This window comes from Poeciliopsis prolifica, unplaced genomic scaffold (assembly GCF_027474105.1).
Source record: "Poeciliopsis prolifica strain line A6 unplaced genomic scaffold, Auburn_PproV2 SCAFFOLD004, whole genome shotgun sequence".
NCBI classification, from domain to species: domain Eukaryota; kingdom Metazoa; phylum Chordata; class Actinopteri; order Cyprinodontiformes; family Poeciliidae; genus Poeciliopsis; species Poeciliopsis prolifica.
The window spans coordinates 18,598,987-18,623,268 of record NW_026562379.1 but is presented as its reverse complement, the minus strand read 5'-3'; the positions used below and the strand labels follow the sequence as shown (position 1 = coordinate 18,623,268).

General features: G+C 43.3%; 3 protein-coding genes across 5 annotated transcripts in view; 2 read left to right on the top strand and 1 right to left on the bottom strand.

The window, feature by feature from the left end:
* The first annotated feature begins 892 nt into the window (after positions 1-892).
* spcs2 (signal peptidase complex subunit 2) lies at positions 893-4,471 on the top strand. Its single transcript, XM_055029031.1, has 5 exons — positions 893-994; positions 2,374-2,457; positions 2,582-2,742; positions 2,832-2,966; positions 3,741-4,471. The coding sequence occupies exons 1-5, from the start codon at positions 956-958 to the stop codon at positions 3,925-3,927; spliced, it is 606 nt and encodes a 201-aa protein (XP_054885006.1). The 5' UTR covers positions 893-955; the 3' UTR covers positions 3,928-4,471.
* Positions 4,472-5,539: 1,068 nt separating this feature from the next.
* On the top strand, positions 5,540-18,544 carry abcg1 (ATP-binding cassette, sub-family G (WHITE), member 1). The gene is made up of 15 exons (XM_055027949.1): positions 5,540-5,635; positions 6,782-7,049; positions 12,120-12,237; positions 12,315-12,447; positions 13,197-13,247; positions 13,330-13,475; positions 13,614-13,737; positions 13,953-14,067; positions 14,851-14,987; positions 15,067-15,168; positions 15,960-16,128; positions 16,222-16,322; positions 16,467-16,625; positions 16,705-16,823; positions 17,064-18,544. The coding sequence occupies exons 1-15, from the start codon at positions 5,573-5,575 to the stop codon at positions 17,290-17,292; spliced, it is 2,034 nt and encodes a 677-aa protein (XP_054883924.1). The 5' UTR covers positions 5,540-5,572; the 3' UTR covers positions 17,293-18,544.
* LOC129358802 (olfactory receptor 6K3-like) overlaps positions 16,744-24,282 on the bottom strand; it is a 27,419-nt gene continuing 19,880 nt past the window's right edge. Inside the window, exons 2-3 of one of the 3 annotated variants that reach the window (XR_008605838.1) lie at positions 20,007-20,528; positions 16,744-16,832 (exon numbers count right to left, since the gene is read on the bottom strand). Coding sequence is in view for 2 of the 3 variants with exons in the window: in XM_055027954.1 (XP_054883929.1) it covers positions 22,578-23,507 (930 nt within the window). In the remaining variant the exon portion in view is untranslated. Of the gene's footprint in view, positions 16,833-20,006; positions 20,529-21,852; positions 23,928-24,282 lie in introns of those variants that run through there. The other 2 variants (XM_055027955.1, XM_055027954.1) reach the window with 2 other exon arrangements.

Genomic DNA, 24,282 nt, shown 5'->3' with positions numbered 1-24,282 from the left:
TTTATTCCGGTTCCGATCATCAACACACTGTTTTTATTCAATCAAACTGCAACAATTGACTCCTGATAATCAGCTGATCGGTTCTGGAGGAGCAGCTGCGTCACGTGTCCCAACTCTGTATTCCCCTCAACCAATCAGAACGCTGCTGAAAGAGCTTCCTGTTTGGGCTCATAGCCTCGCTCCAAACTCGGTTCCGGTTCTGTGATGAACGCGGTGGAGCCCGGGCCTCACGGACCTGCTGGAGAATCGGTGCTTCTCTAACACTCAATGAAACTCATGATTAACTGCAACGGATTAAAAAACGAGCTGCCATAAATTAGCTGCATCCTGGCCAGGAAGCTCCTCTGTACATCATGTAAAACAGCAGAAGAAGAAACTGCAGGAATGAAATAAACCTCCTGAAACAGGAATCTGTGGGTTTTTTTTAATGAGTCAGCAAAATTTCTAAATGTTTTTTTAAAATCTAGTTAACTGCAATTTTAAATTTCCTTTGTTTTTTTGTTTTTTTTCTGTTTTTATTTTTTTGCAATTTCAGTGTTTTTTTTCCTAACATAACAAAAAATACTGTTCATTTCTGGAAGCATTTGTAGAATTTAAAAATGTGAAATATTTTTTTAGAGGCTTTTTTTACATTTAAGATAAAACTTTACTGTCAATTTGTCACCTTTCTCCCAACATTCAAATTCAAAAATACTTAACTTTTATTATAAATTACAAAGAAACCGGAAATGTCATCAGCACCAATCAGTTATTTGGAATTAATACTTATAAGCAACATTTAAACTGCCAGGAGTTTAGTAATGAAGCGGGTAAACGTAACGAATGGATTTCTGGTTTGATTCATTGGTTGTCCAACTTACGTGATGACGCAGCTACGCAGACGCACTAACGGGACTTAACTGTTGAGCCAATCAGGTTGATCCAGCTCACGACTTCCTTATTTGGAAGGGTAAAGATGGCGGCTCGGAACGGGAAGAGCGGGCTGTTGGAGAAAGTAAGGTTTTAAAGTTGTAACGTTTTTTTTGTTTTATTCTGATTTTGGGTGAGAAGTGATGGCTTTATTCTCTGCTATAGTTCAAACAGCCGAATCTCGACGCTACGGTTTTACTCAGAACAACAGTTTTAATGTTGGGTTTCCGGTGAGATGAAGCTAAAATCACATTTTAAATAATTTAAATGAAATTAAACTATTTGCAGATTTATGAAGTGACAGCTAAATGTAGAAAATCTTCCAGTTCTCTTTCTGTGTCGAGGATCAATCAAGTTACACTGAAATTCTTTGTGCGCAGCTGTTAGGAATCTCTACACCAGACTTTATTCAAAAAAGCACTAATTTAATTTTATTTTGAAACGGGGGGCCTAATATACAAAGAGACAATAATCATCACCAAAGGTATAATCAGTGGAATTGATCGGTTTCAACGTTTAAGAAATCAGGCCGATGCAGCGAGGTTGCGTCAGTTTTTCATTAAGTTATATGGAATCCCAAAAGGATCAAATTTATCTGGCGTTTCATTAAAAATATGACAGCCTCTGCAGCAGATGAGTCAAAATACTAATTGAGATGCTATTTATTGACTAAAGAGTAAAAGAGTACATTTCAAAAACCATAATTTGAAAGGTAAATAAAATATCTTTCTAAAATAGATCTTAATAAGATCATGTTTCTCTTTTATTTGGATTCAGCCTCTGGTAGCTGGGGGAAACTTCACAAAACAAAATAACATGACTTCAGTGTTTTGGATTCCACAATAAAAGATCCAACAAAGCCTCTTTGTGCTTTTTAGCCTTTTCAGAGTAAATCAGTCACTTAATTGATTTGTAACAGTTTGGTTTTATTAATCCAAAGCCTGTAGATTATCTGTCAACACTCAAAATAAACAGTGTTCATTTTGAACACTGCTCTTGGACAAAATAAACAAAACGACTAAAATGAATGATAAATTCTCTGGTTAAATCAGAGAATTGACCTGAGGCGAGTGAACATATAAAGTAAGACGTTTGATTGGCAGAATAATGTTTCAGTGCTGAGATCAGAGAATGACGCGTCATTAAACTCAGAGTTTCTGCTTTGAACTAATTTCATAACGAACAAGATCTGATGATGATGAGTTGAGGAAACAGGAAATGAGACAAGCAGGCTGCTGGTTTCTGAAACGCCTCACAGACGCAGGAAGCGAACTCACCGGGGTTTAAGCCAGAGCCCTGATGGACGCCCTGATGGACGGCGGGTTGGACGTTTCACTGCATGCGACCCGCAGTGAGCAACAGCTGATGAGCGGCGGTGCATCTGCATCCTGACTGGACCGTCAGAATCCCGTCTGCGTCCTGATTGGATGGATGGGATCCTGACTGGGTCGTTTGTCGTTTCAGTGGCGGATCGATGAGAAGCCGGTGAAGATCGATAAGTGGGATGGAGCCGCGGTGAAGAACTCTCTGGACGATGCAGCGAAAAAGGTCTGTTGTCATGGCAGCCAGCAGCTTTTTTTTGCTGCAGCTAATGAATGTTTGTTTGTATAGAAACACCATTTTCTCACCATTGCTCCTTTTGTTTGTGCGTTGACTGCGGCGCCCCCTGCAGGTGCTGCTGGAGAAGTACGGCTACGTGGAGAACTTCCAGCTGGTGGACGGACGTCTGCTGATCTGCACCGTCTCCTGTCTGTTTGCCATGCTGGCGCTGGTCTGGGACTACCTGTACCCGTTCCCCGAGTCCAAACCCGTCCTGGCCTGCTGCGTCATCTCATATCCTTCGCCTGCTCCGGTCCGGGTTTTACCACAAACTTTAAAACATGGTGCTAAACGGTGATCGTTCCCTAACTCACCTTCATCACGTACTTCATCATGATGGGCATCCTGACTCTCTACACCTCCTACAAGGAGAAGAACATCTTCCTGGTGGCCATGCAGAAAGACCCGGCCGGGATGGATCCGGACCACATCTGGCAGCTGTCGTCTTCCCTCAAACGGTCCGAGTGCAGCAGCATCACAGCACGTTGTGCTGCAAACTACACAACACTGCACAACACGCTGCATGAAATGGAAAACTAGCAAACAGACACAACCCGCTCTTTAGACCAGAACCTGCTGGTTCATTCCCACCGGCCCTGCTTGGTCCGCTTTAGTCCAACTCCAGTTTATTTGTCTACAAAGTCTAGTTCGGTTGGTGACGTGTGAATGCTACGCTAACTCTGGTCTTCCACACCTCGGGGTTGTTTCGGTTGAAGTGAACTCTGTTTCGGTTTGAATATGTGAACGGCAAGCGGACCAGAGCCCACTGCAAAAACAGGAAGTGGACTACAGTGCAGGGCATTCTGGGTGAATTCCACCAAAACAGACGTGTTAGCCTAGCATTAGCAGCAGAAATGGCTCCTGGGCTTCAGCCAAAGACTAAAGAGAAATCCTCCAACACTAAACTCTGACGACTCCATCTTGTTTCATCTGGTGAAGCAGGAAGTTGTTCTCAGCATCTTCAGAGGTTTCAGTGTTGTATCCTTCAGTGGTTCTTGGTGCAGCGCCCCCACAGGCCAGGAGGGGAACAGGCTGGTTTGACTCAGCCACAGCATTTGGAGATGGAGCAGATGTTCTGGTTCCAGTAGAACCGGGCTGACCGGACCATCAGGTGGCAAAAGAAGCTTGTTTTCTTCCACCAACTGAGAAAACAGGAACTAAGTAGAAAACGGATGTGAAGTGTTTTTTTCTTCAGACTCGGTTTGACTCCTTTTCCCCTTACTCTCTTCCAGGTTCGATGACCAGTACTCGCTCCGCGTCTCCTTCACTGACGGGAAGTCCAGGAACTTGCGTGAGGCCGAGTTCACCAAGTCCGTGTCGACGTTCTTCGACGAGTCGGGGACTCTGGTGATGGACCAGTTCGAGGCCTCCGTCTCCAAGCTGCATGACACGCTGGCCACGGAGAAGAAGACGAAATGAGGAGGATCGGCGCGATCTGGGCCGACGCTGACGCTGCGCTGGCTTCAGTTTGGTCTCCAAATCAGATTCGGTTTGATCCTCAGCTCAAACCGAATCTGAAGCCGACCTGCAGGTTCAGGCAGAATCTGAAGCCTGGAGTCAAACTGAAACCAACAACCAGGAGGAAGGAAGACTGAAGCAGAGGAGGAGTTCACCTTCCTCCTCGCAGCCTGAACTTCCTGTTCCGGTTCTTCAGACTGGAGCAGCTCATCTGTAGTTTCCTGTTAGAGTAAATAAAATCAGCGTCATCCTCCACAACAGTTTAACTTTAGTTTAAGATGTGTTTCTGTAAAGTGACTCGTTTAATCTCCTGGTCAGAAGGCCCAGTCACACTGAGGCATGCAGCGGTGGGCGGGGCTACACACCTGAGCAGGTGGAGAGAACATTTTCGTCTCTGAACTGAACGTCGACCAAACCTTTATTTTATTCTACATGTTTTATGTTTTGTTGTTTTTCAGTTGGGCTTTGCAGCTTTGTAAGGAAAATAAACGTGATGTTTAAAGGCTTTGAGTTTTGATTCTTTTTCTGCCTGTGAACCTCTGGGGGGCGCTACAGGCTCAGAAGTTTAAAGTAATCAAAGGTCAACCAGATTTCATATGCATCGTTTTGGGGTAGATGTAAATCACAACAGGTAAAAAGATTAACTTTATTGAAAGAAACATTTATTTTTCTCACCAAAGAAGTCAGCATGTTGATCAGACCGCTGCTGATTCTGACTGAAATGTGAGAAACGTCTCCAGCTGCAGCTAAGAGCTGTGAGAATAAAATAGGATAAAAACACATTGAACTGATGAGCAGGAAGAAACTTAACAGCAATAATTTGAGTTATTTATGGTGAAATTTCAGCCTGCAGCTTTAAGCTGCACAAAATAAACATCGTGTTTAATTCAGGTTCACTTTCAACATCATAATTGCAGTAAGTCATTCATCTCTAAAAGTCAATGTTTCAAATTAAACATTTAGCTTGTTAAACGTTTAGATTGAAGACAAATAGGTGATAAAATATTTAACGACAACCTGAATATTTAGAAAGCAAGATAGATATTTAGTTTGAAGTATTTATATTGCTAACTATTTAGTTAGCAAATGACATTTAGCTTAGAAGCTAAATGTTTAGCTTTCTTAATATTTAGTTCAGAAACTAAATGTTTTCTAAACTGAACATTTAGTTTATCTCGCTAACTAAACATTTGGTTTCAATTTAAATATTTAGCTTACTAAATATTTAAATTGTTAATTACATATTCAATTGTTTATAGATTTTGTTTACAGACCAAATAGCTCACTAACTAAATATTAGATGGATCGATTTTATTATTTTATCTGATGCGTGTGTGTTAGCCCCCGATGCTAATGCTGCTCTTGCACATCAAAAGCCACCATTTGCATCAGCATTGAAATTAAATTAGCTTCCACCTCTTTCAAGACAGATATTGATAAAAATCCTGATCAATAATCAGTGTTCTGTATTTTCACATGGGCCTGTCTGAGTGGGTGTGGCCTCCAGCTTTAGGGCGGGGCTATAGCTCAGGGGGCGGAGACTTTTCCCAGCGCCGGGCTGAGTTTCCTCAGAGCGAGAGCTTCACAGAGCTGCAGTCTGTCTGCCATGGCCTGTCTGATGGCCGCCTGGTCCGTGCACAATCCCACCGTGACCAACTCCATCATCATGGTGAGTGCAACACACACACACACACACACACACACACACACACACACACACACACACACACACACACACACACTCACTCACACACACACACACACACACACACACACACACACACACACACACACACACACACACACACACAGCATGTGAAAACAGAACCTGACTTCAGTTCTCTGAGTTTCTGTCTCATATTGATGGACTTTAGTTGCTCAGTTTCTCAAACAGGTGGAAACAAATATGAGACAGAATCTGATTTTGCTTTTTCTTATTATAATTATTTTAGCAATGCAATAATAATTTGTAATAATCAGAATATAGAGCAGTCAGAGTTTGAGTTGTTGCTTCAGTGGTGGACAGACTGAGCGCGCTCAGTGGCTCTCATGAACAGGGAGACCCACTAGAGGACAGGTGTCCACTGTCCACCGCCTGAACACTTCCACACAAACACAAATTAAGCCTTTAACCTGAACTGAAACATCAGCAGTTGTTTCTGAGTCGTTACATTATATCAACTCCCAATCTCTGATTTATCTGTTTCTCTGAATATTCCTGGCGTCTTCCTCATAGTGTGCATTATAAAGCTGACCACTAGAGGCAGTGTTAAAGAGTTGCGTTTAAAGCTCCATTAAGTGCTGAGGTGTTAGTTTGTATAATTTGTCTTTTTTTAGTCTTTATCTTTGCAGAACTTCGCCATAGGGCGCCCCCTAGGGCCGTCTTCCAGCAACAGCAGGGATTGATCATAAAGATAAGAAGCTAACGTTAATTTTTGTCTTGAAGAAAATCTTTTCCTCTATGCGCTGTGATTGTTTCCAGGTGTATGTGTGATGTTTAGGTTCTCAGGTGCGGCGTGTTGTGCTGATTCAGGGCAGCAATCAGCTCAGTCTGTCCAGCAGTAACCTCCGGGACAGATTAGAGCCTCGAAGCGTCCCACATAAACAGGAGCCTGCTAATCTGAGCGCTCACTGCTCTTCTCCAGCTGACGCTCCGACACGTCCTCATGAAGTCTGCTCCGACCTCACTTTACGTCTTCCCTCCACAACTGGAAGAATTATTTTTTAAAAAGTTGAAAGAAATACTCTGAATTTTTTTTTTTTAATGGCGGAACTGAACAAATTGAGCCAGAAGGAAACGTCTTCTCGCCTGCAGAACACCAACGGGCCCCCCGACCTGATGCTGGACCCCCGGACGGTGTGCGTCTGTTTGGAAGAGGGGATCAACAAGCATCCGGGGGGAACCCAGCAGACCCCGCTGCTGCAGAAACACCAGAAGAAGCAGGACGGACCCCTGAAGAAGGTGGACAACATCCTGACGGAGGCCCAGAGGTTCTCCTCATTGCCACGGAGACCAGCCGTCAACATAGAGTTCAAAGACGTCTCCTACTCAATCAGAGAGGGACCCTGGTGGAGGAAAAAAGGTAAGTCATGCTTTTACTGTCATGATTTACTGACATCGTCACGTCTCTCTGAGGACGGTAACCGTCTGGTTTGGTTCTGGTCACGTTGGGAGCGACTCCATCGGCGGTCCATTCCTCGCTGGCACGCCGATGATGTCACGCCGATGATGTCACTTTGCACGCATACGGTTGGGCGGCCAGTTTCTCTCGGTAGACTTGCTCATTGCCTCGTCCAGTTGACGCCGTCAGCAACCTTCTGCCGATAAAAGGTTTGGACCTCAAAGTTTGACCATGGATTTAACGTCAACTGCTACGTCTCCTGATTGGGTCAGATGTTCTTAATGGAGTCTGCTGCCAATCAAACCAGCTTGACCCGGCTGGTACCACCTCTGAGTGGTTCCAAAAACAGGGAGGAACTGCAAAGCTTCTGCAATGTAGATGAATCTGGCTCGGCCCGATTGACCATGAAGAGACTTTAGAGACTCAGTAGAACCGCCCCAGTGGTCCGAAGTCAGAAGAGCTGGTGGAGTTGCTTGGACAGGTAGTTTACACCACCGTAGTGGAACCTCAGCAGCCTGGACTGAGATTGCCTTAATAAGCTCAGTGGTACCGGACAACGTTCCCCTGATCCAGAAGGACCAGCTGCCGCGAAATCAGAGTTTAAACTGTTTGACCAAACAGCAGGGGGGCTTCAGGTAGCCAGCAGAGGGGGCTTCAGGTAGCCAGCAGGGGGGCTTCAGGTAGCCAGCAGGGGGACTTCAGGTAGCCAGCAGGACGGCTTCAGGTAGCCAGCAGGAGGGCTTCAGGTAGCCAGCAGGAGGGCTTCAGGTAGCCAGCGGAGTGGAGGGACATCAGGATCCAACAGGTTCTGGATAATCTTTGTTCAGACACTTTGAATGCAAAATGACGGTAACGATTGAACAGAGCGGAAAGAAAGACCACCAGTCCAGCTACTGGTGAAGGTGGTGTTCCTTCACTGGTCTGCACTGGTCCATTGGACTGGGAGGGATATCTCTAAAACTCTGGCAGGTGTTCAGAAGAAATCCTTACCAGTTGTCCAAATATGATTAATAACAGCCACGTTTCTACTCCAAACCAAGAACCAAGATCTTTAAGCTGTGCCACTCGACCAGAACCGACCGACCCAAATCACCAGCTTGTCCTGACGACGGGGTTTGGTCCCTGGCAGGGACTCTGTCTGCAACTGACTCTGGGTCAAAGGTCAAACTCATTCAGTGACTCCTGAACCAACACCAGGATGAAGAGATCATGGTCACTTCTTCTGGCCTGCAGGGGGAAGGTTCATTCATGATGACCTCATGGTTTGACCTCATGGTTTGACCTCATGGTTTAACCCCCACCTGACACGGCAGGTTACGGTTGGACGCGGCGCCGTTTGCATTTCAGCTTATTCAGACATTCATAAATGTTGCAAACTAAATACTTAATTCACAAGCTACACATTTAGCTTTCAAATTAAGTCATTCATTAGTAAGTTTGAAAACTAAATATTTAGTTAGTGTCGCAGTCAAAGTTACAAACCCGTTATAAAATCTTTCCTTCTTGGTGAGGCTGTGTGTTTTTTCAAACTGTGTTTCCATTTAGCCAATTTATTTTGGTAATTTTATTTATATGCTGAATGAAAACAGAGTTTAGAGTCTTTATGAACTGATTCAGTCACTGAACTGATTCAGATTTATTCATGAGCCGATGCTCAGTGAGCCCAACATGGAGCGGAGGATGATCCGTGTCCGGCCTGGTCGGCCAGCTGGAGTTCCCTCCATCAGAGGAGAGAACGGCCATGTTGCTCAGGTCAACATGGCCGTCACCTCGCTTGGTTAAACCTGTGGGACCGGAAACACGAGGTTGGACCGACCTGGAGCTTCTTACTGACCTGACAGTCCGCAGCGTCCAGCTCCTCGCCACGTTTCTTGCCAGATCAGACTGCATCATGGGAGCCTGCAGACGCAGCGAAAGGAATCAGATCAAACAGATCGTTCAGTCCGTGTTGGCCTCACTTCCAATCTCAATAATCAATAAATCAATTAATCACGTCATAGATTAAATCATGATCGCCGCCTCGTTTGGATCGGCTGAACGGTTCGTTACAGAACAGGCGACTTGCTGTAGTTCAGAGTCCAAAAGCAACCGGGTCGATATTCAGTCTTCTGTGTTTCGGCCGGTTTGTAGTTTTCCAGATTTGTGGTGCATAGAAGCTGGAAGCTGCTTCTATGTGTGACAGTTGATCTCAGTTACAGAATTTATACAGAAAAACCTTAAAGCCATTACTGGGGTTTTATGAACAGACCAACACAAAGCTTCCTGAGTTTGGTTCTGGTTCTGCTGGAGGGCTCTTCCTGTGGAAAGGAAGTTGTTCTTTCCACTGTCGCCCTGTGCTTGTTTAGAAGAGGAACGCTGTAGATCAGACAGCAGGTCAATAACTTGACAGCACTCGAAGCAGGAACAAACGGGGATCAGTCTGTGTGATTGGATTGAATTATTTTGATCAGATTACCTGGACCGGTCGCCACACAGAACCGACTTACTGGAATCTGCTCCACCTGCAGATCCACAGCAGCCGTGATCTGATCATGATCAGTGATCGTTCTGAAGTCAATTCATTTTACTGGTATAAAATTAATCTGATTGGATATTAGATCTGTGGTCCAACAACAACCAGTGGCGCCAATTGGGCGCTGTGCTTGAAGAGGCGCCAAAACGAAGGTGGGAAAGTTATTCCTAATCTACATTTTCAGGGAATAATCAGAGATCAGAGGATTTCTGATCTGTTCCAGAGTCACACTGAAGCTGAGCTCAGAAAACACGGAGAACCAGCGGGAGACGACGATGCCACCAGCAGCGGTTTGTTATTGTCCCGGTCCCACTCTGTTGGTGTGTTCCTGCTAGATTAACAGGCTGTAATCTGTTAATCTCACTCAGCATCTCCTGCTGGAAATAGCTGCAGGTCAGATTAAGATGCTCTGCCACCCACAGCTGAGAGGAATTTCTCTGAGATGAAGGAAAACAACAATCTGATAATTCTGCAGAGAACCAGAAACCGATACATTGATCCACCTGTCAGATTATAATCTGAGTGGGCTTTTGTAAGTCTTCTGATTATTAACACACTCACCAACAGAAGAAGACTCTTTGTGAGCAGCGTTGACTGTAAAACGCAGAATGTGAACAGAAATGTTGGGATTGTGTTTCAGCCTTTCAGAGCAGAACAATGCAGCGCAGAGCCTCCCGATCTGAGCAGCGATACGCCGCTTCACCCGCCTGCACGGCTTTCAGCCGCATTTCAAACGCTTTCGCCGACCCACAATGATCACAGAACTGAAGACAGCCCAGATTTTTACAGGAATTACATCACTGCAGTTTGTTTATTTGGGCAGAATGATGTTTTTCAGCCACAAATGCAACTTTATCGCACAATCAAGTAACTACATTACCTGAAAAGTCTGTATATATCAAATCACTTAAGAGAAATTTTACTGACTGATTTAATGCCTTGAAATTGGGCCTCTGTCTCTTTAAAAGCTCCTGCTATTTCTGAAGCTCCGCCTCCAGGAAGTCCTCCCAACATGGCTGCTCTATTAACCCTAACAACATTTTTATCAGCAACGCGAAGCTCAGAAGTTCCACCAAGTGTTTTCTAATAATGTGCTAATGTTTGCTAATTGCTGCTGACTAGTCTGTAGGAGCTGACTGGTCTGGCTGTTCTTGTCTGGCCTCCGACTTCTTGGTCTTGTAGTAGCTTTGCTTCTTTCTCTTGTCGGGTGTTTGTAGTTCAGAGTCCAATTGGACCAGCTGAATCACCTGGATGACCCCTGGATGACCCCTGGATGACCCCGGTTCTGCTCAGCAATGATGTTTGAACTGAACAGTTTTCTGTTTCATACATTCAGTTGAGTAGTGGAGGACCCGTCGACCTGTTATCACGGCAACCGACCCCTGCTGTGAAGCAGAGCAGCTTTGCTCTCTGGTGTAGAAGCAGGAATCTGAGTGAAGCATCTTTAGAGGACAAATCTGAGAAAGGCGGATTGTTCCTCAGCCTGACAGAAACGAGTTTTCTGGTTTTTCTGATCTGCATTCAGCAGCAGGAAACTCGTCTCCCTACGAATCTTCGGCTGCTGCCGGTTTTGCTCTGTGGCTCTGGAATAAAGGTCGGCACAGATCCGATTTCTGTGGAAGCAGCGGTTGAACTCTTTGTTTCTGCGGCGGGTGAACCCTCCTGGTTTCAGTGGGAACATTCCTCACCTGCTCAACTGTGAATGAAGCTGAAACAGGATGTTCCTCATCAGGACGTCCCAAACGCTTCACGGCTTCTCTCTCATCTGCTCACATCTTCATCAGACTGACTCAGATCTGTTGTTTTTTCTAGAGTTTAGAACCTGAAGAGACCTGGACCGGGTCGGTTCTGCCCCAAACGGCGCACAGATAAAATAGTAAAATAAAAATCCATCGCTGCCCAATAAATTAGGACAAATCGTTCAGCCAAGAGATTTGAATTCAATCGAGAGTATCAGACTAAAGCCTTTCCTCTGCCTACATGCCCCAGAATGCCTTGCGGTTCTGGATAGACGTTTGGTGAAATTATTCTATGAGACGTATTTCTATTGATCACGGCTCTGTAATGTTGTGTTTTATGGGTTTTGTACCAGTTGAGCAGGGTGTGCAGGTTCTGGTGCTGATGCAGAGGTTACTGTCGGCCAGATTTAATCCCGTTCTCAGATTAAACATGATAATCCCATTGAGGAGTGTTTAGACTCCATCAGCAGATAAACTGCAGAGGTTACTGAAGATCGTTGTTCTACTCGGGATGGATTGATTAATTGATTAACTGATTGACTGGGTTCTGAAACGAAGTTTTCTGTTTATTTTTGCGCGTTTTAACCTTTAACCCCACTAGTTGTCTGGTTCAGATCTTCTCCTCTCCGTCTCATAAGCCAATCAGAGCTCGGCAGTGGAGTGAAACCGGCGAGCCGGTCAGAGGGGAAGCTCTGTGAAACCGGAGCCCGGCCCGCAGGACAAAGAGCCGCTCTGGGTGCTGCTGGGAACCGGCAGACTCATTGTTCCGCCTCGTTTCAGGTTACAAAACTCTGCTCAAAGCCATCTCTGGGAAATTCACCAGCGGGGACCTGGTGGCCATCATGGGGCCCTCCGGAGCCGGGAAGTCCACGCTCATGAATATCCTGGCGGGATACAGGTGAGCCCTGTGGCGGTCGCGTTTTCCCGAAGCGTTTCGGACCAACGTGACCCAGACTCACCGAGTCCTTCCAACAGGGAGACGGGGATGAAGGGAGAGATCCTGATCAACGGCCAACCCAGAGACCTGCGCTCTTTCCGGAAGGTTTCCTGCTACATCATGCAGGACGACATGCTGCTGCCGCACCTCACCGTGCTGGAGGCCATGATGGTAGGAGCAGCTTCCCCAGTCACAAAAAACAAATCACTGAATAAAACGGGTCAGAAAATCCCCAACGCTGAGACTGCAGGAGATTTAGCAAACTGTGGCAACGGCAACCTGGCAGGACTGAAGCCCCGTACGTATGGGATGCCTTTGTTGAGCATTTATCCTGTCATGAGGGAACAAACTTCATTTCTTTAAGTCATATTTTAATTTCTAAATGTCAGTTTCACAAGTTAAATGTTTAGTTTACAATCTAAACATTTATCTTCAAATGTTTAGCCTCAAACTAAATACTTAGCATATATAAAGCAATATACATAAATATTTTGTTAGCTTACTAATTAAATATTTAGCTTGTCAACTAAATATGCAGTTTGGAGCTAAATATTTATTTTGAAACTGTTACATGAGGAAGAAGTGAGGATGGGATTTTCTAAAATCATAATATATATTTTATTCCGACTCAAAATAATCCAAATTATTGCTGTATTTATTATTTCTTTCACTGTTTTCTATTTGGAACATGCAGAATCATTTAGTTAAGTTTTAAAGAAAGTTCAGAAAAACATTTTTATGATTTATTTACGGTTCATTAACATTTTTACTAAATTTGTTGACTAATGGTGAAAGAGCTGAAACCAGGCAGTTGATCTGAAATCCAGCCAAACAAGAGAACATTTCCGGTCTCGGTGAGGAAGCCGGTTCCGTCCCGGTTCCAGTTCAGGTCTGGAGGTGAAATCTGTGTGTTTCTGCAGGTTTCTGCCAACCTGAAGCTGCAGGAGAAGGAGGAGGCTCGGAGGGAGATGGTGGGTTTGGAACAGCTTCAAACAGCTTCACTGCTCCTCAGAGTCTGAGCGGCGGGTCTGCTTCTGTTTTGGGCTCCATCAGGTCCATGAGATCCTGACAGCTCTGGGTCTGCTGGACTGTGCTAGAACCAGAACCTCCCACCTGTCCGGAGGCCAGAGGAAGAGGCTGGCCATCGCTCTGGAGCTCGTCAACAATCCTCCGGTGATGTTCTTCGACGAGCCCACCAGGTGATCTGGCGCTTCCTCTTTATGTTGAATTTTTTATGGTTGGTTAAATTATTAGTGAGCGTCCATCTTTTGAGCAGAAGCTTGAATCACGATGGACTTCAGGTCGTCTGAGCTTTGCTCCCATCTGTTTCGTTCCAGCGGTTTGGACAGTTCGTCTTGTTTCCAAGTCGTCTCTCTTCTCAAAGCTCTGGCTCGAGGAGGACGGACCGTCATCTGCACCATCCACCAACCCAGCGCCAAACTCTTTGAGCTGTTTGACAAGGCAAGACGAGGAGGACAAACTCAATGCACCGTTTAGATGCAGACACTGAGACCCAACACTCTCCTAAGTCCAGCTTTAAGAACCAACATCAGCCTAAAACACCCAAAGCCATCAAATGACCAAAAACCTCTCAGAGTTTGGTGCACATAAATAAAACACCTAAATATTGTTAATGAACTGATCTGCTCTCTGATCTGTGTGTCTGTCTGTTGCAGCTCTACGTTCTGAGTCAGGGCCAGTGCATCTATAGGGGGAAGGTGTCCAGTCTGGTTCCGTACCTGCAGGAGCTCGGACTGAACTGTCCGACCTACCACAACCCGGCCGACTTCAGTGAGAACACAACATAGTCACAGCATGAATCTATTTCCAAGACAGCAGAAAGTGAATCAGTTTGGACCTGAAGAGAAGGAATCAGAACAGTTCTGGGCTACTGTCCGATGCTTTGTTTACCTTGGAGGCCAGGTGTTGTTCACCTCAGATAGACCTTTTGGCAGGTATTGGAAAACAAACCTTGATGTTCTTCGAAGCTTAAGAATTGTGTCCTTGAATATGGAGGTGCCTGCGTGGAAGACATCTTGCCTATTACTGGTGCTGAGGTCTGGTAGCAAAACAAGGACAGAAACTCTGGTTGCAGAGATCCAGCATGGTTTTCTGAAGGTAGAGCCGTGGATGTTGTCTTGGTTGACTTGTTTTGCATAGAGGTCAGGCTTTGGCCTGGCAGGTTGGGATGGTCTTGCTGTCTTTATCTCTGGTGGGATCTCCATTCTCAACCCTTCAGTTCAGATGTTTCTGCTAAACATCTGAACAGTGAGCAGCTGGTTTTGGACATGTCATGGACATGAGCAGCTGGTTTTGGACATGTCCTACAGGTCAGAGGCTTTGGGGAAGGATAGGCTGAAAAATCCACGTTTGATCATCTCTGATTAGAAAATTCACCTGATTTTAAACCTAAATAACTCCAAAGATAGTCATTGGCTAACCAGAGCTACTCCATGTAGCCAGTGCTGGCTACCTTTTTTCATCACCACCAACAACAGAGACCATTTTTTGTTTACTGCTTGAAATGACCTTTTCCACATAATTCAAACATTAACTAACTTGTCTTCTCTGCAGTCATGGAGGTGGCGTCCGGGGAGTACGGGGACCAGATGGTGAGGCTGGTGAAGGCAGTGCAGGACAGAAAGTCTGAGGAAGAGCATCAGACGGAGCTGAACGGAGACGCCAACCTGCATCCGCTCCTCTGGCAGGAGGTATGAACCGTAGGAGAGGAATAATCAGGCGGTAGAATAAGATCCGATTCTCTCAGCTGAAAGTTTCTGCTCCTGACAGGAGAGTTCTCCGTCGGAGGGTTGCCACAGCTTCTCAGCCAGCTGCAAGACTCAGTTCTGCATCCTGTTCAGGCGGACGTTCCTCAGCATCCTCCGCGACTCGGTGAGGAAACTTCCCACCGACTCAGATTTCACCAGGGTCTAACTTTCACTTAAATTAGCATTTAGGGAAGGAGAACAACCAGATTAGCTGGATCCACAGCAGAGGTTCCTCCTTATAAAACAAAAACCTGAGTTTTTATTTTTCCTTCAACAGAAATTAATAGTTTAAAGGAGCAGAATTACGTAACATCAACTTTTCTTTTTGTTTTCCATCATGTTAAGTTTTTCCCTCAGCAAAGATAAACCTGGAGTGTTGCCTCAATTCTTCCATTCATGTTTGAGAAAACCTTTTATCCCCTCTCAGCTCCTTCAGACTAGCCACCAGCAATTAGCAAACGGCTGATGGAACTGTAGAGCTCGTTACAGGAGCTATTGTTCAATGAAATGCTGGGAAAACGTTGGCAAAGGGTTAACAGAGGAGCCATGTTGGCAGGCGGAGCTTCAGAAAGAGCAGAAGCTTCTTAAAGAAACAGAGACCCAAGTTCAGGCGATAAATCAGGAAGTAAATTTTTTAAAGTCATTTGCAATATAAATAATAATTTGATATCTATAAAACAGTTTTAAACAACCAATTATTATAGTGGAAATGTTATTGCTGCCTGTTTGATCTTTTAATGTTTGACAATCCAGGATAAATGTTCCAACATCAGTGGAAATTTATTTTTATACATCCATAAATTCTGCCGTTTTAACGCGTTCAAAAGCATCTGGACTCAACAGCAGCTGCTTCACATTTCATTTCATGTTATGGATATTTTCAGTACTATGCCTGGTGTCTGATTGGCTGAGCAGGTGCTGACCCACCTCAGGATCTCCTCTCACATCGGGATCGGAGTTCTGATCGGTCTCCTGTACCTGGGCATCGGCAACGAAGCCAAGAAGGTCCTGAGCAACTCGGGCTTCCTCTTCTTCTCCATGCTGTTCCTCATGTTCGCCGCTCTCATGCCCACAGTGCTCACCTGTGAGTTGCCGGGTCCAAACTGCAGAAGAAACAGAGAAACCTGGTTCCTGCAGCAGATTCTTATCCTCCATGTTTCTGTCTTCTCATGCTCAGTTCCTCTGGAGTTGGGCGTTTTCCTGAGGGAACACCTGAACTACTGGTACAGTCTGAAGGCCTACTACCTGGCGAAGACCATGGCCGACCTTCCCTTCCAGGTAACTCAGGTGTTTCACAACCTGACCTGAAAAAACAACAGAAATGTTTTATCTTCCAATCCCATTGGTTTTGCAATAATACAAGTCAGTATTTCTACACATCTGGTGTCAGTCACCTGAATAAAGGGGTGGTCTTCCTGGCAGGTGGTCTTCCCGGTGGTCTACTGCAGCATCGTTTACTGGATGACGGCTCAGCCACCGGACGCCGCCCGGTTCTTCCTCTTCCTGTCTCTGGGGGTCCTTACATCGTTGGTGGCTCAGAGTCTGGGTCTGCTGATCGGCGCCGCCTCCACCTCCCTGCAGGTCGCTTCTCCGCCCTCCTCTCTGCGCCGTTTGGTGCGTTTCCATGGAGACCATGCTCAGGTGTGCTCGTTTACTGCAGGTGGCGACGTTTGTGGGGCCCGTCACGGCGATCCCGGTCCTGTTGTTCTCCGGGTTCTTCGTCAGCTTTGACACCATCCCCTGGTACCTGCAGTGGATGTCCTACATCTCCTACGTCAGGTGGGGGCGCTGTTGACAGGAAGACAAAAATAACTTTCTGTCAATATTTCATCAAAGGTTGAGGGATTGGAGGCGGCGATTTCTGATCATTGATAATCACTGGAACGAACGTCATGTGGCTTTGATTCGCCTCGTTTTTTCCTCGCCATATTTTAAGTAAAAGTTCAGATTTAACCCGTTATGTCGTCAACTTGACAGCTGAAACCAAAGCTAATCGTCGTCAGTGCTGCTGTGTTTCAGGTACGGCTTTGAAGGTGCCATCTTGTCCATCTACGGTTTGGACCGACCGGACCTTCACTGCGACGAAGACGACACGTGTCACTTCCAGAAGTCCGAGGCCATCCTGAAGGAGCTGGACATGCTGGACGCCAAACTCTATCTGGACTTCATCGTCCTCGCCATCTTCTTCTTCTCTCTGCGGGTCATCGCCTACTTCGTCCTGCGCTACAAGATCAGCTCCGAGAGATAGACCGGAACCGGAAACAGGAGGGGACCGGACCCGACCTGTTGGCCTGCGTTTGGACTCCGCTGAGGAGACGCCGGTTCGGTTTGGGTCCTGCAGGGACCGGAGCAGGCCTCCCGGTTTCTGAAGGTGATACTGTGCCACAGCCTGGACTCTTCAGAATAAAAGCCTCTCTGAACTGAGACTGAGTTCCTCTGAGATGTTAGTGAATTATGGGTAAGTCTGTAATCAGAGAGGTGTGGACTCACGCTGACTGTCTCAGAAATAAACGTGTCTCGCGTCCCGAGTCTTCAGTCTTTCTTCTCCGTGAAGTTTTGCTCTGCTGAGTGTGGAGTTTGCTGCACGTCAGCATCTTTTCACTGTTTGGGTTGGAATTTGTCTTCAACGTGTCTAGATCAGGTCAGGAGGACCGAGTCTCAGTCATTGGTGTCTGAAATCACCAGGCTGGACAAACTCAGGGATCACAATCTGTTTCTTTTCAGTTAAAAATCAAACATCATTTCAGGGTAGATTCTAATGCTTTACCTGCTCAGCAACAAATGACCATTTAATTTAATTAAAAACGCCTGAAAAAGGGACTCAGACTTGTTTTAAATTATTCCCAGCAACAAAAATGAGAAGTGTCTTCCAAAGCCATTAACTGGATTAAACCCATTCTAAATACTGGATGTGATTTATTCTGCTGAACATTTTGGCCTGCTTACTGACATTAATGTAAAAACACAACTAAAAGGAGAAAAACACTTGATTTGTACCTACATTTTATTAAGAGTTTGATTTTGTTATTAAAAATCTCAAAGACTAAAATGTCTCCATCTGCTTCAGCTCCATTTAAGTCTTTCCCAAACGGAGTCAAGGGGCCACATAAATCTACCAAAACGGCTGCAAACGGCCCCCAATTTACTAAAAATTTTAGTAAATTGATATTTACTAGAATCAAGATAAGCTGCACTATGTACCTTTGACCAGCAGGTGGAGATGTTTGCCTTCAGAAGATAAAACTGACATGATGGGTGATTTTCCTCCCCCTGGTGGCTGAACGCCGTCAGCGCATGTCTCTGTATGTTAACCAAAGGGACCATCAGTTACTGTTTTTCCCTCCTATCCCATCGTTTGTGCTCCATACTTTAGTTTTTACATTTTCTTCCTTAGAACAAGTTCTAAATGACCTTCCTGTAAATAAACAATTATATATACAGTAATTTGATTAAAACTGGAAATGTACATATCAAATAAATACATTTTCTTCTCAAAACAGTTTAACGGCCTAATTGTATTATTCTATATATAAATAAAATGTTTGAATCTACTTCAGTCAATCATATACATCATATTTTTTAGAACAAAGAATCTAAATAAATGTCTGATGTTCTGCAGCACATGGCCATAAATCCCATTTCATTATTTGGGGGACCATAAACAGGAACATTTAAGAGCAAGTTTGAGGGGGTTGGCAAAATTACAGTCAAATGTAATGTAAAATGTGGTTTAAATTTTTTTTTATTATGTTCAAGCTGCACCACCAAAAATAACTAGCAAGTAGCAATGCTTACTAGTTAAAAGTGTTTTTCTCAGTAAACAACCTGTTGAGACCCATAGAAGTCAAACTAAGATTCAAATGTTTAGACATGAGTTTGGTTCAACGTCACAGATCTGATCTCTGCTACACCTTTACAAAGATTTAAGAATCTGACTAAAAAGTTTTAGTAAGTATTTATTATTCTTCAAATAAACTCTGAAAGAATCACAAGAACACAAAAACTTGTCTTTCTGCAGAAGGTGTGTCAGACCTGATGCGTCAGACGAGCTAACGCCAACGGGGGGCTTGCAACCCTTCAATGTTTATTCACTTCTAAGCATAGGCAAGTCATTAAAATGATAATTCAACAGCAAAAACAAGGACAGGAAATGCATTCCATATGTGGTAGCTCTTTAAGAAAGCTGTCTTTGACATTTACACAGGATGTCACCCATCTGTGGACAGCTGTGAAACTACATTGTCTTTAACAGGAAATCACATTTTGCAAAAGTAAATAAACAGCAGATTCATCTGTAAATGAATGGTAAAACGTATCAATTCCCTATCAATAAGTAGCTACACTTAATACAATTCCTCATGAACATTGGTTTATTACAGTTGTTCTCAATACCAGACGTGTTATTTAAATTAGAACTTCAGTTTTCCTAAACTGTTATTTTGGGAACTTCTGGGGGTTCATGTCCTTGGATAGCTGAGAATCTATAAATATGTAGAAATTTAATATTTGGTGTCATAACTTAAACTTAAGGGTCAGAACCAGAGTTTTCTAGAAGATATTAAATTTGTATTTTGTGATTTTAAATGTTGAAGATGATGAGATTCTTTTGTTTTCCTGTTGTCAGCTGCTGTTCCTCCTCCGAACTCGGCTAATGCTAATGCTCGGCTAATGCTAATGCTCAGCCGCTTCCTCCAGTTTCAAACTCTTCTATTAAAGTAAAAGTTAAAGAGGTACATGTAACTGAAATACTGAAAGGAGCAAAGTCTTTGAAAGCCACGTAGCAACTGAATATTTGGAAACAGTTTTGCTAGTTTTGATTTCCGAGGCACAAGATGGAAGTTTAACATGATTCAGCCAAAATAACGAAAAACTAACCGCAGTCTGATTTTTATTGTTAATGTGTTTCTTCCTATTGAGCAATGAAAGTAAATAAAATGTCTTTTGCTTTAAGTATTTACTTACTGGAGGGTTTGTGATTCTCGCTGCAGAGCCACAGCTAACAGCTAGCTCCTCATTCAGCGGCGCTTCTTCTTTTACTTGGAATTTGTTGGCGGTTGGCAAATAACCGTTAGGTGATCATTACCGCCACCAGCCGGTAAGGAGTGTGAGCTGCATGACAAAAAAACTATATCCGATTATACAACTTTCTCTGTTTCAAAAAATCAAATGTAGCTTGATCCTTTTGCAGTAAATCAACAATATCAAATTAAATTTTTATATTACTGAGCTTCCTATTTAGATAATTCCGCAACTCAAAATAATATGTTCCACTGTCTCATCTTTTGAAAAATATATGATTCAGCATCGAAAACAGAAAGTTGTTTGGAGAAGTTGCATCATTCCAGCAGGAAGTCGTGATCAGCATGTCGTTTCCCAGAGGAAGAGTCAAACGGTTCCAGTAATTCCCTCTGAAGCAGACAGAGCGGTTTAAACACCTGCAGCCCATGTCCGTCCGTCCTCTGGGTTCAGGACATTAAGACGTCCCTGCAGATTCACAGGGAAAAACAACAAACTTTGTTTACGTCGCAGTGATAATTAGATTTACAATTTTCAGCCAAACTAAAAAAAAAACAAAGTGAAGGTTTTCTTTTGATTGTTCCTGTTACTGCTAGATCAAATAGTTCCTGCAGAACTTTCTGTTTTTATTATAAATTAGTTTTATCTACTTTTGACATTTTGTCTAATTCAGCTTTACTCAGTTTTTACAGTGAACTTGATAGCGTTTATTAGTTAAATGTTTTTAAATGTTTTTATTAGTTATAGTCACAGTTTAGTTTTTCCATCATTAGGTGCAGAATTCAAAAAGGACAAAATATTCTTGAGATTACATTTACATCGATTGGGTAATGAACACTCAAAAAGAGAAATAATCTTCGAAACTAATTAATTATCGCTAACAAACAAATTCTGGTGATTTCTCTTTTGCTGTTGCTGTTTTGTCAAAAAGTTTACGTAAAAATATGCAACAAAGGATATTAAATCTAGGATTTCAGCATGTTTTAGTTTTATAAACTCACAAAATAGGACCAGTTAGTTATATTTTTCCCCAGTAGTCAAATTTTTGTTTATGTTTTTCATAATTTTGCAAATTCACGCAAAATCAACATTTTCACACATTTTTTTCATGCTAATAATTAGAAGACATAATTGGAAGTTTATTTCAAATTTTCTACAAAAATGGTTAAAAAACTGTTTAATACCAACTCCCACCAAGAGGTGGCAGTACTTCTTACTTCTGCTGCTTCAGTTTTTCTTGATGTTCGTTATTGATGTGGCGATATAAAAAAGAAAGTTATTTAAAGTTTAGAAAAAGTATCTCAAAATTCTGTGCAAATATTTAAAACTATTTAAAGAGTATCACTGATTTTGTTTGCAAAAAAAAAAAGTTCTTTCAACTTACTTTTTTTTTTACCCACACGGAAAAAAGGCTGGAAACTTTATCTTCAGCTAAAATATGCTTTAAAAATAAAATGTAGTTAAGTTTTTACATGTAAATAATTATTAGAGAACAGATTAAATATTTTTATTTTCGTCAATATAAAATAAAATTGTCTGCAATATTTTGCTAAGAAGGTGGAAATTACTTTGATCTGTGTGAAAACACTGACTGACTTAAATGTTTTTATTTAATCTGTTTTTCAATCATCATTATAATTTACTAAAATGTTATTTTATTTATTTCTGGTTTTTAATGAACGTATTTATGAGCCGCTGACAGGAAGTGGAATGAAACCTCATTTCAGCTGCTGTGAAATCTTCATGACTTCATGACAGAAACAAGAGAAAAACACAAAACCGGGTCAATAAAATAGATATAAACTCAGAGTTTATTGCAACTGACAGGCGGTAAAAGCAGCTTTAGTTTATGAAACACTTGTTCAAAGAATCCATCTGCAAAAAACACAAAATATTACCAAGCATTTTAGTTTCCAGAACAAAAGTCTTAGTTCACCTGAAATAAGAGAAAAATAACTTTAAAATAACTTTTAAGCCACATATAGGAGCTTGTTTTAAAACCGTAATTCCTTAAAGTTGACATTTAAAACAGTATTAAATCCACTGTGAGATTATTTCATTTTATGGGAAAATGTCACTTGATGTAAGTGAAATAATCTAACAGTGAAATAAATCATCTTAAAATATTAACATTAATGAATTATTGACGTAAAAGAAGTTACTTGTAAGTTAGTTTTCTCTTATTCCTACTTGGTCTCAGCTAACAGATTTATTAAAGGACAGATTTTACAGATGCTTTATGATTCTTTTTATTTGTTGTTTCTGCTGTTTTGTTTATTTATTAGAATAGTTTAAAATATTTTTTATTTTCTGTTCATTGAAATTTAAAGTTAATTATCTTTGGGAATTCAATTTGCATCTTATTACTTGTAAATGGTTCTAAAGCAACAGTATTGTGATTTATTGTAATAATTTCTGGGTTATTACAATAAATCAGATTTAGCTGATCTCAGCTATGAAGACATTTGGACACCAGAAACCTTTGGTGAGGTTTTGTGTTTTTGTGCGGCAGGAGGCTCAGCTGGTCCCCAGAACCAGCCGTTTGCTGAAGCTGCGGATCTTTGACAGGTTGAGTCCGTGCACCAGAGGGTTGAAGAGTGGCTGGCAGGTCAGGAAGTACAGCGATAAAACAACCTGCAGCGCCTCAGGAACCGCGCTCACGTCGAACCTGCTCTGAAACAGGTCGAAGAAACATCCAAAGGAGAAGTTAATGAGCGAGGCCAGGTGAGGCGCGCAGGTGCTGAGCGCTTTCTGTCGGGTCTGCTTGGAACCAGAGAAACACACTTTCAGGATCTCGGCGTATGAATAAAGGATTAGGATGATAATCCCCAGGATGATGGTGAACATGTAGACTATTCCTCCAACATTGCTGGCTGTGGTGTCTGCGCAGGCCAGCTTAACGATGGAGTAGTTGTGACAGTAGATTTTATGGATCACGTTTCCGCAGAGCTGCAGAGAGATGGTCATTAATATTCCTGCTACAGATTCAAGGAGAGGGAAGAGCCAGGTGAGCGCGACCAGCCTGGCGGTCCGGGACGGCGTCATCAGGGCGTGGTACTGCAGGGGGCGGCAGATGGCCAGGTATCTGTCATACGACATGATGGCCAGGTTGCAGAACTCGATGTGAGCGTAGGTGTAAACACAGTAGATCTGCAGGAAGCAGAGCGGAGCAGAAATGGTGTGAACATCAGAGAGGATCTGGACCAGCAGGAAGGGAAACAAACCCAAACTGCCCAACAGTTCGTTCACAAACAGGCTGCAGAGGAGCATGTACATGGGTTCATGCAAGCTCCGGTTCACACAGATCACTGTGATCAGCAGGAGATTAGAGCCAATAATCAGGACATACAGAAACAGAACAACAGAGAAATACAAATAGTTCAGGACATCAGAGTGAAAGTAGGCAGTTAGTGTGAAAAACAAAACCTGTGTGGAGTTAATCATCATCCTGCTTCAAAAATAAATCATACAGAAAACATGATCAGTGTTTCAGATTTCAGTCCTGCAGTAAGAGTCAAATCTTCCATGGAGGAGGAGCTGCAGAACAGAACCAGGCTGGAGATCCCATCCGCTCCGTCTCTACAGCGCCACACAGACTGGAGCTCTACTTATAGCTGCAGATGTTTAGAGAAACCGCCCATCTGAAACCAGACCAGATAATCACCGGCTCACCTGACTGCAGCCCAACATCTGCTGCAACATCTGCGTCTCAAATGTTCCCAAAACTCACATAAAGCCACAAAATCTTTGCTAAAAGGAGATTTTGTTTGGTTGTGGGAACCACTGTGTTTCTAAGTCAAGTTTATTTGTTTGGCACAATTCAGATAAAAACCAAATACAGTTACCAATTACAAAACGAGCTCTGTAGTCCACTTCCTGCTTTTGGACCGGTATCCGGTCCGCCTGCCGTTCACTTCGACTGAACCCAGAGCGACACCTCACCGACCGGACCAGAGTTTATAGGCAAACGGGCTGGAGTTGGATGAAACTGGACTCTGGTTGGGTTATGTGACAGACCTTGGATTACTCTGAATCCTCCAAGCCTCTTGTTGCCTTCAGATTAGCTGAACATCAGAGAGTAGAGAGCACCAGGCGTTCTCTTCTCTGAGTTTACGTTGAACATAAAGCTACACAAATTGAAATTCTGAAAATAAATTCGCCTGATGGATGATGCCAATTTTTTGTTGCATTTCTTGATGAATTGTTTTTGTGCTAAGATGAG

What these genes read in the sequence shown, in the direction of transcription:
- spcs2 (XM_055029031.1), top strand. Translation starts at nt 956, where the DNA reads ATGGCGGCTCGGAACGGGAAGAGCGGGCTGTTGGAGAAA. An exon ending in AGAGCGGGCTGTTGGAGAAA is followed by an intron (nt 995 to 2,373) that starts GTAAGGTTTTAA and finishes TTGTCGTTTCAG; the next exon opens with TGGCGGATCGATGAGAAGCC. An exon ending in TGGACGATGCAGCGAAAAAG is followed by an intron (nt 2,458 to 2,581) that starts GTCTGTTGTCAT and finishes CGCCCCCTGCAG; the next exon opens with GTGCTGCTGGAGAAGTACGG.
- abcg1 (XM_055027949.1), top strand. Translation starts at nt 5,573, where the DNA reads ATGGCCTGTCTGATGGCCGCCTGGTCCGTGCACAATCCCACCGTGACC. An exon ending in ATCCGCTCCTCTGGCAGGAG is followed by an intron (nt 14,988 to 15,066) that starts GTATGAACCGTA and finishes TGCTCCTGACAG; the next exon opens with GAGAGTTCTCCGTCGGAGGG. An exon ending in TCAGCATCCTCCGCGACTCG is followed by an intron (nt 15,169 to 15,959) that starts GTGAGGAAACTT and finishes TTGGCTGAGCAG; the next exon opens with GTGCTGACCCACCTCAGGAT.